This window comes from Trichoplusia ni, chromosome 3, assembly GCF_003590095.1.
Source record: "Trichoplusia ni isolate ovarian cell line Hi5 chromosome 3, tn1, whole genome shotgun sequence".
Classification (NCBI taxonomy): domain Eukaryota; kingdom Metazoa; phylum Arthropoda; class Insecta; order Lepidoptera; family Noctuidae; genus Trichoplusia; species Trichoplusia ni.
In genome coordinates this window covers 2,060,360-2,075,410 of record NC_039480.1, presented here as the reverse complement: position 1 = coordinate 2,075,410, position 15,051 = coordinate 2,060,360, and the positions used below count along the sequence as shown (strand labels likewise).

The following is a 15,051-nucleotide window of genomic DNA, read 5'->3' as shown; positions in this document are numbered from 1 at the left end:
AACACGAATCTCCTTGAAGCGACACCTGGTTTCCAAGTTATAATAACATAACAGGCTTATTATTTTAAAATGCGCACGCGCATATCATGAAACACGCTGTAGAAATGTTTTGGTTTGGATATCTTGATTTTTATAACAAGTTAATTACATTGATATAATTGTTTATTAATAGTCAGAGTAACTTATGTTCAAGTTACTGTTATGATTAACAAATCTTTGTAAAAGCAAAATGTTAGACGCAGGTTTCTTGGCAATTTTTTGAACAACATCCCTTAAAGAATTTTAAATATCTTTCTATCAATTCAGTACTATGTTGCTGATGTTTCAATGTTGTTCCTACTACAACATATATATGTGCATTGTTATCTATATATCTCTGACAATAGTTCTTTAGATATACAAACTCTATTATCTAGTTCTACTTTGTTCTTCACTTTCTATTTAAATCCTAACCATACGGTGACACACTTCCTTATCGTCGAACACATGATAATAGTTACCATTAAACATTATTAACACTCTTAATCCAATGCAGTTAGGTCGAAATTTGTCATCTTTTGTTATCTACCTTTGTCGTGTACTCGTCTGTACATACATACGAAACGTGTCTGTCTGTTGTAAATCAAACAACAATGACAATATGTTCTTTAGCACTAAACTAAATAATGTTTGACGTTTGCTGTACCGTAGTATACCAAGAAATGGTTCAGGATCTAGGAAATGTAGATGTGATGTGGCGAATATAAGAACAATGTCCGAAGGTAAAGGTTTTAAGCCACCCTAAGATTGGTATAAATTAAAGAATAATTAACAAAAAAAAATGATGAATCAAAGAAAAAAAATGCGCTACATGCTTAATTCGCAAATGTATAGGTAGATATTATAATTCTCTTTCTTGTTAATTGTTATTATTATTTCAAGAAGAAGAGACAAATACATGATCAAATTTCGATATTAAAAATATACTTAACTATTTATTTTACACACGTTTTTGTTTCCACATATCACAATTTGACTATACGGCTTCAATAAAGCGTGAAGAAATGCACCCAGTACTTCTGTAGACTTAACAAACAGAACAATTCATACACAAAGTATTTATAACCGGCAATATGTTTACATTATTACAACGCAGACACGTTTAGATGGTAACAACTTACATCCACGTAGCGACATCTAGCGGCCGCTTTTAGTACCCATTAACGTCAGTCGGGACATATTTCTTTAGAATTATGATCGTATTAAAGATTGTCGGTACAAAGTCAGTAGCTGTTACACGGTGTCTCAATCGCAGCTATTTTCGTGTAGCACATGGTGCAGAAATAGGGTAAGTTTAGACTTTGAACTCTTTTTAGGATTCCGTGCTTAAAGTGTACAATCGGAACTATATTACTGAGGCACCGCTGTCTGTCACCAGGCAGTACTTCCAGAAACGTGATAACTAGACTGTTGAATTTGTTTGCAAATGATGTATTTCGATTGGTCCGGCAACGTCGATACGGTCATAAATTTTTTGTTGGTGAGTTACGAATAAAGCCTCAAATGAATTTGTCACCCAACCGATTTGTTTTTGTTAAGCCTATTTGAACAGAACCCGCAAGCCGCGAGTGCAAATCACACTTGATCGGTTTGATTTAAATAGCGTTAGATGATAATATGCATGTGGCTTTAACCGGGATTCTGACTTTTTGAAACCGTAACGCGAATACTATGTATATAATAAATTGTAAACGTCACCATTTTCCATTAACTTACGAAGAATTAGAAATAACAACATAGTTTTGAAGACTTCTTAACATGCTTTCCCCGCTTTCAGAAAATAATACTACCTATTTAGATTTAAATTTATTTGAAAACTTATTTCAAACGCGCAGCTCTTACAAGAGATACGTATATATTCTTCATTAAACCTTCACAAACAACCATTAACCTCGTATATTTAAATGTTGAAGCTCATTTTCAATGGCTTTTATTTCAAGGGCCATTGATGTAATATAAACAGTCTGCAGTTTCTCTATTCTCTCTCTCCTACTTTCGATTTCTCCTCTCGTTCATTCAATAGTTTAATATCAATACGACGTTTCTCAAGCCTTTTGGTGTAATCCAATGTTTGTATACGATTTCAATTGGAAAAGCTTTTAAATATTGGGTAATATCTCTAATTGACTTTTATATTTTGTATGAGCGTTGTAGTTGTTGATACGGGCAACTAGTGTTCTGGATTTTTTATTAATCAAAGACGTTTTTTTTTAGAAGACACTGTGTATTGTTATTTTGTTCTTTATTACCTTAAAGTTAAAGTGCTTTTTCGTTAGCATCTAGTTCCACCTCTGGAAGTACAACTTCAAAAAAACAAATGTAACATAGTTAGATCAACAACAGAAATTCAATACTATAACGGAATTCGCGTCAGAACCGTGAGGCATCGCAGTAATTCAAAAGAATGTGTATCACTAGCTGAAGTACCAGCTAAGTAAGGACAATCTCAAACAAAGTAGTTTTGACACAAACTCCTTTGAAACTTCTGATTTTGATCATCTACTTTTGCCGTTAACTGAACTTAGTAACTGAGAAAATCTAGGTAGGAGCTAGGATGTTTACATAATTCTGCATACCTGGTTAATTAAATTTCATAATTTTATGACGAGGCTTAACCTTTTAAAGTCACTAGTCTACCACTTAACAGTTAACTTATACCCTTCTAAACATATAATTTGCTTTAAAATTACACGACCGTTTTATGATCTGTCATAAATAAACTTAATTTAAATTTACAACAGTTCAATACATCAGATATTTACAATTTCATTTACATTTTCAACTTAATGTGTTTTCAATATTCCTTGGATTGGGCAATCATGGCAAGTATTGCAACTTTGCTCCTTAACTTTTACTAGACTGACCATCATATCGCAACTTTGCTCCTTATGAAATAAATTTTACTAAAGTACCCGTCACGAGAAGCTATAAATTATGTAAACAAACATCTTTTACTAAGTAAACATTTTATACTGCGAGATAATAATAAATTGACCATATTCAATCGACATGAAATATAGACGGGTTATATGAAAGTAACAACCTATTTAATTTAGTCGGATCATATTTATTGATACAAAACAATTAATAATGGGTATACAAACAAATACAACTGCAACAACTACTTTATTTAAATTTGTCAGTTTTAACTGTAAGTCGATAAAAAGATCAATTGATTGTGTCAGAAAATTGTGTCAGTCGGCGGATATCATAGCCTTACAAGAGACCTGGCTACTTCCCTATGACATACCGATACTGGGCACTGTTGACCAGGAGTTCGCATACACGGGCACGTCAGCAGTGGATATTTCAAACGGTGTTTTGAAAGGAAGACCTTACGGTGGCGTGGCAATACTGTGGCGTAAAAGTGTGTTCAAAGAGGTGACTGTTATCGAGTGCAATAATCCGCGTATCAGTGCAATAAAAGTGTCTATGAAAGACCGCGCATTTCTTGTGTTTAGTGTTTACATGCCGACAAATGGAATAGACAATTTGGAGGAGTTTACGACATGTTTTGGCGAGGTATGTGCGATAGTTGATCATTACGCTATAGAATCTATTTACGTACTAGGAGATTTTAATGCTCATCCGGGAGAACTGTTCGGTAACGAGCTAATTAATTTATGTATGGACCAACAATGGTCCTGTGTGGATATAGATGTGTTAGGAAGTGTATTAAGTAATTATACATTTATAAGCGAGGCTCACGGGTGTGTGAGGTGGCTCGATCACTGTGTTACTAGTCATTCTGCCAAACAAACTATTAAGAATGTATTTATTAATTATGACACGTTTTGGTCTGATCATTTGCCCCTAGTCATTGAGTGTGAATTAAGTGCAATTATATGTAAAAATAGTAATTATAATAAAAATATAAAAAATAAAGCTGTTTGGGGCTATAGAACTAAAGAACAAATAAAAAGCTATACCAAATTGTGCAATAGTAAACTGAAATTAATAGATTTTCCTGTTGAATTAAGAGAATGTAGTTATGATATTTGTAATTGTAAGGAACATAGAAATTGTCTAGATAAACTATATAAGGATATAATAATAGCATTAACAGACTCAGCCATTAACACTTGTGAAACTAAATCTCACTCGCGTAAGAAAAAACATGTAATAGGATGGAATAAGCATGTATGTGAAGCTCACAGGGAAGCTAGGAGTAAATTTTTATACTGGGTTTCTCAGGATAGGCCACAATCCGGTACTATATATGAAGAAATGTGTGAAAGTCGCAAATTATTTAAAAATAGATTAAAGTGGTGTCACAATAACAAAGAACAGATAAAAATGGAAATTATTTCGGAATGTCGTGCTTCTAAAAACTTTAGTGATTTTTGGAAAGCAACCAACAGTTTAAATCATAAGACTGGCCTTCCAGTGAGCGTGGGAAGTGCGAGTGATAGCAGAGATATAGCTGAACTGTTTAGAGAACATTTTACCACTAAGTCTCCACTGGGTTCTTCGTCTGCAGATCCTGGGTCCACCATGACCGGTGAATTGTATAGGTGTCTGCTAAACAAGTTCGACAAATTGTGAGTAGCATGTCTAGGGGCAAGTCACCGGGTCATGATGGACTCAGTATCGAGCATCTAAAATACGCTGGTGTTCATTTACCGCGTGTGCTGGCAATGTTCTTTACCTTATGTCTGAATCACTCGTACTTGCCTATAGACCTTATGAAAACCATCGTAGTACCAATAGTTAAAAATAAAACTGGAGATTTGTCTGATAAGAACAATTACCGACCGATTTCCTTGGCTACAATTGTGGCCAAGGTGTTGGACAGTGTGCTCGACTCAGAACTTGATAAAAATATTAATATTCATGATGCTCAGTTTGGTTTTCGCGCGGGACTTTCCACTGAAAGCGCAATTCTGAGTCTGAAGCACACTGTCCAATACTACACGGAAAGAAGTACACCTGTGTATGCATGCTTTCTTGACCTCTCCAAGGCATTTGACCTTGTGTCGTATGACTTGTTATGGGAGAAACTCAAGAAAACCCGCGTGCCTACACAGGTACAACGGATTTTCATTTCTGGTACCAAAACCAGAATAATTATGTAAGGTGGGCAAATGCCTTCTCGGACACGTACAGGTTGGAGTGCGGGGTGAGACAAGGTGGTTTGAGTTCTCCTAGGCTCTTCAACTTGTACGTGAATGAGCTTATAGTTGGGCTCAGCAGCACACGAGTGGGATGCTGGATTGACAACATTTGTATGAACAACTTTAGTTACGCAGACGACATGGTGCTGCTGACCCCAACTGTAAGTGCAATGAGGCAGTTGCTTGCAATATGTGAAACATATAGCATTCAGCATGGATTGATGTACAATGCTAGAAGAGCGAGTACATGGTTTTCAAGGCCCCCGGTAAATGTACATTGAATGTGCCCGCAATAAAGCTAAATGGCATTGAACTAAAGCGGGTAGAAAAGTTTAAATATCTTGGACATTACGTTACAGAGGACCTTGAGGACCAGGTTGACATAGAACGGGAACGTAGGGCATTGGCGGTTAGAAGTAATATGCTGGCCCGCAGGTTTGTGCGTTGTAGTAAACAAGTTAAAGTCACTCTATTTAAAGCCTACTGTCAGACTTTCTACACGTGCAGCCTGTGGTTCAGATATACGCAGAGGACGCTCAATGCCTTACGTGTCCAATATAACAACGGGTTTAGGATGTTGTTGGGGTTGCCCCGTTTTTGCAGTGCTCCGGTATGTTTGCGGAAGCCAGGGTAGACGGCTTCCACGCGGTAATACGCAAGCGGCTCGTATCACTACTGAGCAGGGTCAGGAGCAGCACCAACAGCATCCTGCAGGTTATTGCGGAAAAGCAGGACTCAGACATCCTGAAAGCATTTATACGCGCACAAATTTTACTATAAATCTTATTATTTGTAATTATGTATGGACATTGTTCTGAAATAAAGATTATTATTATTATTATTATTATATTTTAACGACGCAAAGCGCTATCGTTTGTGTTTCTTGGTACCGGAACGCGTCCGTCGCAGGGATTGTGAACTATCGGGACGCCATTTTGAAATAAACGCATCATTCGAGTTTCGAATGCGTACGAGTTTGTTTCATTATCAAGGAAGATAATTTTTATTCCAAAATCGATGAGATGATTGATAAAACTGTAGACAGCTTCGTGATACATGTCACTGATTCTGACACAGAAATGGAAACATCTGAATCTGACGAATAATTATTCTTAAATAATATTTATGTTAATTAATATTTGTTACTTAATAATTTATTAAATCTTAAACAAATTCATTTTTTTTGTTGGTCCAAATGTTGTGAACTCCTGAACACTTGTTTACAAAATTTATAGCTTCTCATGACGGTTACTTTAGACTGGCTGATCTTAAAATTACCTTTATGCCTTACAGTGACAGAGACGAGAGGGAGAAAAAATGAGGAGTGTAATCGACCATTTATAAAGATGTGTGATTAGCCTGAATGTGCCTTTACCTATTTGACTTGAACTTCTACGAGACTTTACCTTCTTCCAAATAGAGTTTATAAAATTAAAAAAAAAAGAATAAGAAAGGGCATACTATTGACGTAGGGAACGTGAATATTCGACCATAGTTGACCCATATTTTCAACCAATAAAAAGAGTTACATAACTAAGAGTCATTGGCTTCCTAACCAGAAACATTCGACCCAAAAACCAATACGAGACTTCAAAGCTACTGTCAATACTGAAAGAAATGATTGCTTAAACTCTCCAGCCATTGGCACGGCCACTGCCCCAGTTACAGGAATAACACCACAACAGGCAGAATGTGGGTTAAACAGGCCCTCGATGGGGCCGAGCGAGATACGGTGACATAGGTCGGCAGGAATTAACCTTAGGAAACTGTGCTAAGGACTGTTGCTTAGGAAGCATGGTAATGCTTTACCAAGAAAGTATTTTGTATTTATGGAATAGATTAGATACACCAGGCAGTGATTGCATATTATTTTCTTGTGTTGCAAAGTCTGTTTAAATGTGAGTTTTACAAATGAGAACAAATTACGTTTGAAAAATGCGAGGTTTCGCGAATGTCATGTTCATTAATTCCTTTAAATTCCAATTTACCTTAATTTTGCTGAGGATGAGTTAATATCCATAAATGCAGTGAATTAGTTGGTACTTAAGCAAATAAAGTACTTAACATAATACTCGGAGATGTCAAATGACTAAGCACCGTCTTGAAGTCGCGGATCTTAACAATTTTTCTCTTTGTTCGTTTCCTAAACAAACAGCTGATTCACAAGCATGACTCAAAGCCCCGATCCACTCACCTTCACAAGATAGCAATAAAAATAACTAATTTATAACTAGATGTAGGAAACAACTAATTTTATATCAACTTTATTGCACATTCTTTGAATTTTATTTTATAAAATAATACTACAATCAATTGTTTATTATTATTCATAAATTGTCCAATTTCCTTTATCAAAAAATAATAAAAAATTGAGCTTACAAGTTACGATCCATTCATTTACTACCTCTAATTAAAGTCTACTAAATTTCGATTACCCATTGTGCCAGTCACAGTTGAATCGATATTGCGATATATTTTTATTAAATTACTTTCGATTAGCATACAAATCTTCTTTCAATTAATAGGCTGTACAGTAAATTCCATTTGTTTCGAAAAGACGATTATCAAATAGTGATTTTTATCTTACATCATTACTTAATCTGTCGGCGTTAAGTGTGATACGGAGCGGACTCATGAACTTTATTTAAGGGTTCAACAATCCTCGGATTTTTCTCGCATTGGTCACTCTCGCGTCGCTAGTGAGTCATGCTCAAATATTTTATCTTCAATGTAAATCACAAACTTGATCACTGGTAATTAATTTTATGAGAACGCATCAATAACGATTTGTCAAATGCAAATGACACCTGTCATGTTTTTGGCGGGAAGTTTTATGTTCTCTTTTAGTTAATTAAAGCTATGAAAAAAATTCTTTTGAGTGTACAATAAAAAATGCAGTAAAAATTAAATCCTCATACCTTTTTATTGTATGCAGTTATGGACCTTTTTCGAACAAAGACTTATAATCTTTTATTCATAAAATTGCCATAAAGTTATATTTTAAAATTACCAATCGATGTCTAAACACACATTGTATTAGTTTACGCAACTAGGCCTATTAAAAACCGAATGTTAGTTGAAACTTTACGACGCCTATCAATGGCCCGTAAAAGCGGCCAGAGTGGGCCGACCTGACCCGAATCAGACCTATTTTGACGTCAAACTACATTCAAAGCTAATTTTGATGTTACATGACGTCTAAACTGTGTTTGAACTTGTTGTAATAAAGAACTAATTAGATTGTAGAACATAAACGGTTTGTCAAATACGTATTTGATTTTAACGTTTGATTTATTTATAATAATTATTTCACTATTATATATTTATATTATCCATATTTATATATATCCCAGCATCATAATATTATAGCAATAGTTTTGTTTATCTAAAATCCAAAAAACATGTCTTTTGATTTTTTTTTCGATATTTAACGGTGATGAGTTAAAATTTATTCTAATTTTAATTTACAAATAAGCAGTACAAGTTCTTTCCTCTGATAAAATCTTCATCACACAACACAGATTATAAATGGCATCTCATCGAAGAAGCGATAACACCAGATGAATCTAATGCAGTTCAAACTAACGTCGTCCGGTGATTACAATTTAATCGAATGGCTTCACTTCTCTGATCTACCCAACGTGGTGACACTACACATTACCAACCAGCACTACAGTCACATTACCCAGTATATATATCTCACGTGGATTAATATAAGCATCTCAGTTTCCGCCAGATGGCGCTGCTTTCTATAATGTTAGTTTGTTTTTTATTAAAACAGGCGCAAGCGCAACTGTTTTCTTTCCATTTACGAAATGTAGGGTTGTCGAAGTTAATAGAAATGCGTTTTGATTATGATGCTGTTTTTGGAGGGGTCAATTGTGGATTTGTGGGTGATGTATGAGGGTTGGAATTAGATTGAATGTAGAAGTTAACCGCTATTGATGATTGACATGTGTTGTTTGAAATTTGAAGAAGAATAGTCTCACATAACAAACTTCGCCATAGTCCAGTATATAATAAAATAAAAATCCCTTTTTACAAGTTCACCTCATGCAAACACTTAAAATTCATTCAAATTCCTTTAAACAAAGGGAAACTAATCGAATTTTGAATTTTAACAAAATTTATTTTGGTGTCAACCTTGATTTACATAAGGATAACATCATTGACGCGTGTTATTACAGTTAAAATTAACTGCCGTAATGTTTTCAAGTTCATAATATTACGTAAATACAGACATTATTTATAGATTCGTGTTTATTTTGTTTTTTTTTACTATTGTAAGTAAATAGTATTTTTTGGAATCGGAAGGTTAATGGCATTTAATATTTATTGAATGAATATTATGTTCTAATCGTGTTATGTTTTCCCTTGTTTATTTGTCTCTAACTTTTCTCCATTATTCTTAAAATCGCGGTAAAAACCTTGCATATCGGGCAGATAATAAAGCAAGAAGTTATAACAGCTATTAAAAATTGTGTACTGTATTTAGACTAGTGTCCTCGCTTTCTTGTTTTAAACCTTTTTACTGAGGGTCATGACTACCATCCACGTCCGCTACAACCTTCCGCCAGGCATACGCCTTGGGGCATCCGTAGCCTAGTTTAGATGTTGGTCCCTACCGAGCTCTTTACCTTTGTGCCTTTACATTTATTTCAATTGTTTTCTTGTTTCTTGTCGCCAGGCGTGTGCACCTCGCTACGTGTCCTTCGTGTCAGCCAAGCTGAACCAGAGGGATCCTGTCGGCACCTGCTTCGTGGCCAACTCCCCAGACCTCACCGACGTCAAGGAGTTCTCTCCATGCCGAACATGTAAGTTAATTTTAAACAACCACCTTAAGAAGACACGTGACTACGCAATCTACGCATGTCTGCATGATCTGACTTTATTTCTGGGTGGAAGTGGACTTTACTTCATCATATATATTTGCAGAGCAAAGGTACAAAACCAATTAACTCATACAACCCTTTGCTCTTTACATTACACGAATACACATTAAAATAAGCATTCACGTTTACAATAGCATTTTCAATGATATTTACAAACGGAGTTCAGCTTCCATTAAATCAAAATACCATCGCTATTGTTTTGTTTCACTTTAAACAATTCAATATTTGAAATTTCATTCTTATTTCCAAATTTCATAACAGAATGCTTCATAAAATCACAATATAGTGTCGTGTAAAGGGGCGCCAATGGAGCCATCATGGCGCAACAATGGCGGCATGAAAGCGCGCGAAAACCGACTCACTTGCGCCGGTAATGGCGGCGAAGGAATTAGCGTGACGAACCTCGGGCACTGAACATGATTTACGACAACACTTTTGTGTAAAACTATAAATTTAAGGGTCACGTTACTTTACAAAAATATCATTGTTTGGTTTGATGGTTTTTGAAACGTGAAGCTTTGATTTGCGACACTCGCACACATCTGGACACCACATACATATTACATATGGTTTTTATATATTATTTTATATATTTAGGTTCTTCAAGACGCAGCATATATTATGGGATCTTATTATTTTTATGGTAAAAAAACAAATATATGTATTCCTTATATTTTTATCCGTTTATACGTACTACAGTATGTATTTAAGTTTATGTACGATACAATAACCGTGTATGCTTTGTTTAGGGTACCGTTCCGTGGACGAGGGTGAGTATGTCCTGAGGTACAGTTCGATGTGTAACGCACAGACATCTAGACTCATTACACTTCATGGCTAATGTATGGAAATATTGACCCATCTCATTGTAATCTAGTTGCCAATATTTAACGATAGTAACACTAGCCTACCCAGTATGGCAACACCAAAATGTGAATTTACAATAAATTGGCAACTATTATAAGAAATACAGGGTAGACAATTTAAATGATAAATAAATAAGTTTAAATGTTAATTTTAATAGTATTTTATCTCATTCTAAATATTTATTTTTCTCCCTTCATATTAATAAATATATTTAAAAAACATTAAGTAATTGTTGTACTTAGTAAAATAAATGTGTGCATGTATCTATGTATGTGTAATAATACGTATGTGTCGTAATGTGTAACAATGTTTAATTTCTTTTAGTTCTATCCTCAAAATATTAAATCTCCAGACTTGTACAAAACAAAGCCTTAATTTTAGGTTACAACATTATCGCAGCAAATTGAATGTCGGTTTAATGTTAACTTCGATTTAACTTGACATTATCAAAACGCCTGGAACTAGTTAAGGTTGAGATTAAAATCTGATTCGTGCTTTTGTGGAACTAAAAAGTACCAACAGTTGTAAAACTGCAAAGCAAAATCGTTTATAATTATCTCAGATATCGGTCGGTTTTTATCAAACATCAATGATTTAAGAGTGAATTGGGTTATAATTTGTATCAAAATGCTAGGTACTGGCTACTGGCTACGAAATGTTATAAAGCCACTAGTTGACGCAGAAAACTTTTTTCTGCAATGTGTGAAAAAGGGTAAAATAAATCAGATGTTGTCCTATTCTCAGACCTACCCAATATGTAGACACTTTATGAGAATCGGTCAAGCCGTTTCGGAGGAGTTCATCGTGACACGATAATTTTATATATTGGATTATAAAATCGTAGATTTAGACGTTTAAAATGCATCGTTCTGTCATGCACCAGCATGCACCGTGTACATACAATAAATGCATCGACTTATAAATGCCAGTTCGTATTGATTTTTAATTGATATGTTTTCAATTCGCAGCGACCCATGGCCAGCGCAAGACTGGCATGTGCCAAGCCGGTTTCTCAGCTGCTATATCCAAGGTAAGTCATAAAATAATTTATTGTTATATATTATGGCAGTATGGCATTCTAAATTATTTCGTGAGACCATTTTCTAGAACAATAACTTTACTCTGCATTCTTTAGATCTGCAAGTTTCTCAAAGCAACGACAAGACAACATGTTAAATCGTAATGGCCGACAATCCAAAAACGAAAAAAACCTTTCTACCCACTTGACGCAAGATAAAGTATCAGTGCTGTCATTATCAATTGTCTCCGTGTTACCACACTCAAAAATCTGATGACAGTTAATTATGTTTTTGTCACGCCAATTACGTTTCGTTTCCAATTCGAGTGAAACGCTGGACTTTTTATCGAGACTGATTCTGGTAACATTAAAAACTGAGGTTATTAATTTAATTTTCGTAAGTGTTCATATTAAAACTCAATTTTGCCGCTGTGCTGGTTGTGGTAAATTAGCAACAGTTATATTCAGTAAAATGCGGTTATGTTTATTCGATTTCAGAATGTCAAAAGTTGGGTTATGTGAATGTATGTTTGACATGTAATATGCTCAACGTGTAAGCTACCAGTTGTTATGGTAATAGAGCTTGGTTTATAGGTTGGTGAAGTTGGTACATCAGGAATGTCAGGATAGTGTTTCTCGTCAGGCTACGTGGAAATTTCATATTCCCATCGTGTAGGTTTTCTAATGCAATTCAACATGTTCGCCATTAGTTATATAAAGAAAAGAATTGTTCGATTTCTATAATTACAGTGTGACTAATTGCTCACTACCTGCTTACAATGTGTCCAAGTTGTATAAATTAATAGAAAATGGATTAGCTGCTATTATTAAGCATCTCACGTTGACTCGCAATCGTAACTTCCTGATGGCTGTCATTCAACATCACTTACAAGAAATATCAACAACCTACAACAAACTCCTAGAATTTTATTTTTTTCGGGCCACCACATACGATGTCACATTTTTCGTCATAAATTCGATCCTACTTTTTTAATGTAAAACATCGTGATTTTACGATCGTGGGAATAGAATTATTTTTGCCCATAGTGGAATTATCATCGTGATCTTGGCGGGCGGCGCGCGCACGTGACGCGCATGCGCGGCCGCAGCCGCTGCACACTGCTTATGAATTATTTAACTTTTATTGTTTCCAGTGCAAAAAATGAAACAAGAAACCTTAAGATTTCTATTTCGAGAATAGTGAGCGAATTTTATTGCAGTTTTATTATGTCTCTGTATTTGGGATACAATTGAGATTTACCGCTAAATTCTGACAGGACAATCCCTTGAGTGCCTAATATGGTGGGCGAGCAAGACTTTATTTGTTAGTGTCCCAGTGCTTATAAAATTGCATGAGTATCGTATGGAGTACATACGGCGAAGCCCAAACTTGTCTGCAGTTGGACATGACCCCCTGCGCGCCGTAGAAGGGCCAGCGAAGGTACTCTTATCACAGGCCGCTAGATTAGCTATCGTATAACTTATTTTATTTGCCAAACTAGGAGCCATGAAGGCGCAATAGCAATGTATAAAGCAATAAAAAAAGCTATTGTGAAAAGGCGTGCATTCAATTAGCCGCTGTCGATTTTAGACTACGTTAGTTAAGAGATAAGTCCTAAAATACATGTTATTCTCACAGCAAGGAAGTCATAATAGAGAGTCTTACAGAATAGATTGTGATATATCTAAATTATACGTGTTTTTCTAACATCTACCAGCCAACTTGGCAGCTGTAGTCTACATAATCTTTAACGGCAATCTTACCAAAAATTAAAGCTAATTTAAATTCTAAACACAAACACACAGACAATTAATTTCCATTATCTAAAGAAATAACAATAAACATGACACCGACTACCTTGCGAGAGCCTCTCACGTAAAAAAAAGTGATAAATGTCACCACGGCTGTATAGCGGAACGTTTTTTTAGTATAGCAACCCAGCAGGTTCAGTAAAAAGGTTTGATATGGACATCACGTGCCATATTTTGAATCAAGTTTAAATGTTTGAAGGTGTCGAAGAAGTGTAGTGAGTGACAGGGTAGGTAAACTGATAAAGGTGGAGACGAAGTGCTGCAAAGTATGCTGCGGTCGCAAACATGATGGCATCTAGACTTCTATTTCTACTAAAATCCTTTTGGCACAGCACAAAGGATTTCCTTAATTTTTGTCAAAAGACCGAAAGTCTAATTAAAAAACTACACCATACTGTTTTAACCAAGAGCACTTTCGTCGTGGCCTCAGATAGCCCAACTACGCTATCACACACACATCTCGCTCGCGAACATTGTACTTCTAAGAACATTAAACCTGATACCATGAGATGGTTTCGATGTTAGCAATCTTCTCGCAATTCAAAACGTGACGCTTTTGCTAAACATATCGCTACTAATTTTAAGAGTTCGTTGCTACTTAAACTTGTGTGATAGTTTTAGAAAAGTTGAAATGAATTGTAGCTAAAAACTCTCGAAAATTTACTAGTCGCCCTTAAGGCTGACTTGATGTAACTAAGTACCGGTGATTTACAAGGGGATGCTGTCTATTTGACCTCCGCAATCCATCAACCTTTCTAGCTTTTCACTACCCGTAACTTTAGCCACGAGCTCTCCTAATTGTGAAAATCGTAAAATACCAGTGGATTTTAAACTTGATATATGTGTGTTGCTGAACCCGAGAAAGACGTACAATAATATAAATTATTGCTTATTGTAAATTTGACTTTACCTCAACATCATAATTCCTGAGATATAAATGCGTGGCATCCAATGTCGACACTTCGGGAGGAAAACGCCTCTCCAAATTGCTACTAAGATCTAAAACCCTTCAATATAACACCCTGTAAATTATCCATTTCATCGGGTTAGGTACTTAAAATTTCGAAGCCTACAGCCCTATCGGGTTCCAAACAGCATCAATTTTATTGAAGTGTCCATCTATAGCCCAATAAATTTGTCCGCCGAGGTGCGAACGAGCACTATTCATTACTATTCATTGGTACACCATGTTGAATCCTAATGGGCTCGATTCGTTTGCCATCCATGATTCACTGCAGGTTTGAATGCTGTCTCACCTTTGTGGAAGGCTGTGCAATGTTACGCGTTGTCCTTATCATTACGATTAATT

The 15,051-nt window shown here is 35.5% G+C and overlaps 1 protein-coding gene across 5 annotated transcripts in view; it reads left to right on the top strand.

Annotated features, from left to right (window-relative positions):
* LOC113508828 (integrin alpha-PS2) overlaps nucleotides 1–15,051 on the top strand; it is a gene marked incomplete at its 5' end in the record, with an annotated part of 56,516 nt that overhangs the window by 12,248 nt on the left and 29,217 nt on the right. For 3 of the 5 annotated variants that reach the window (XM_026891969.1, XM_026891971.1, XM_026891968.1), the window contains 3 exon segments: nucleotides 9,841–9,967; nucleotides 10,795–10,815; nucleotides 11,881–11,942. In XM_026891969.1, coding sequence (XP_026747770.1) covers nucleotides 9,841–9,967; nucleotides 10,795–10,815; nucleotides 11,881–11,942 — 210 coding nt within the window. 5 annotated transcript variants of the gene reach the window in all.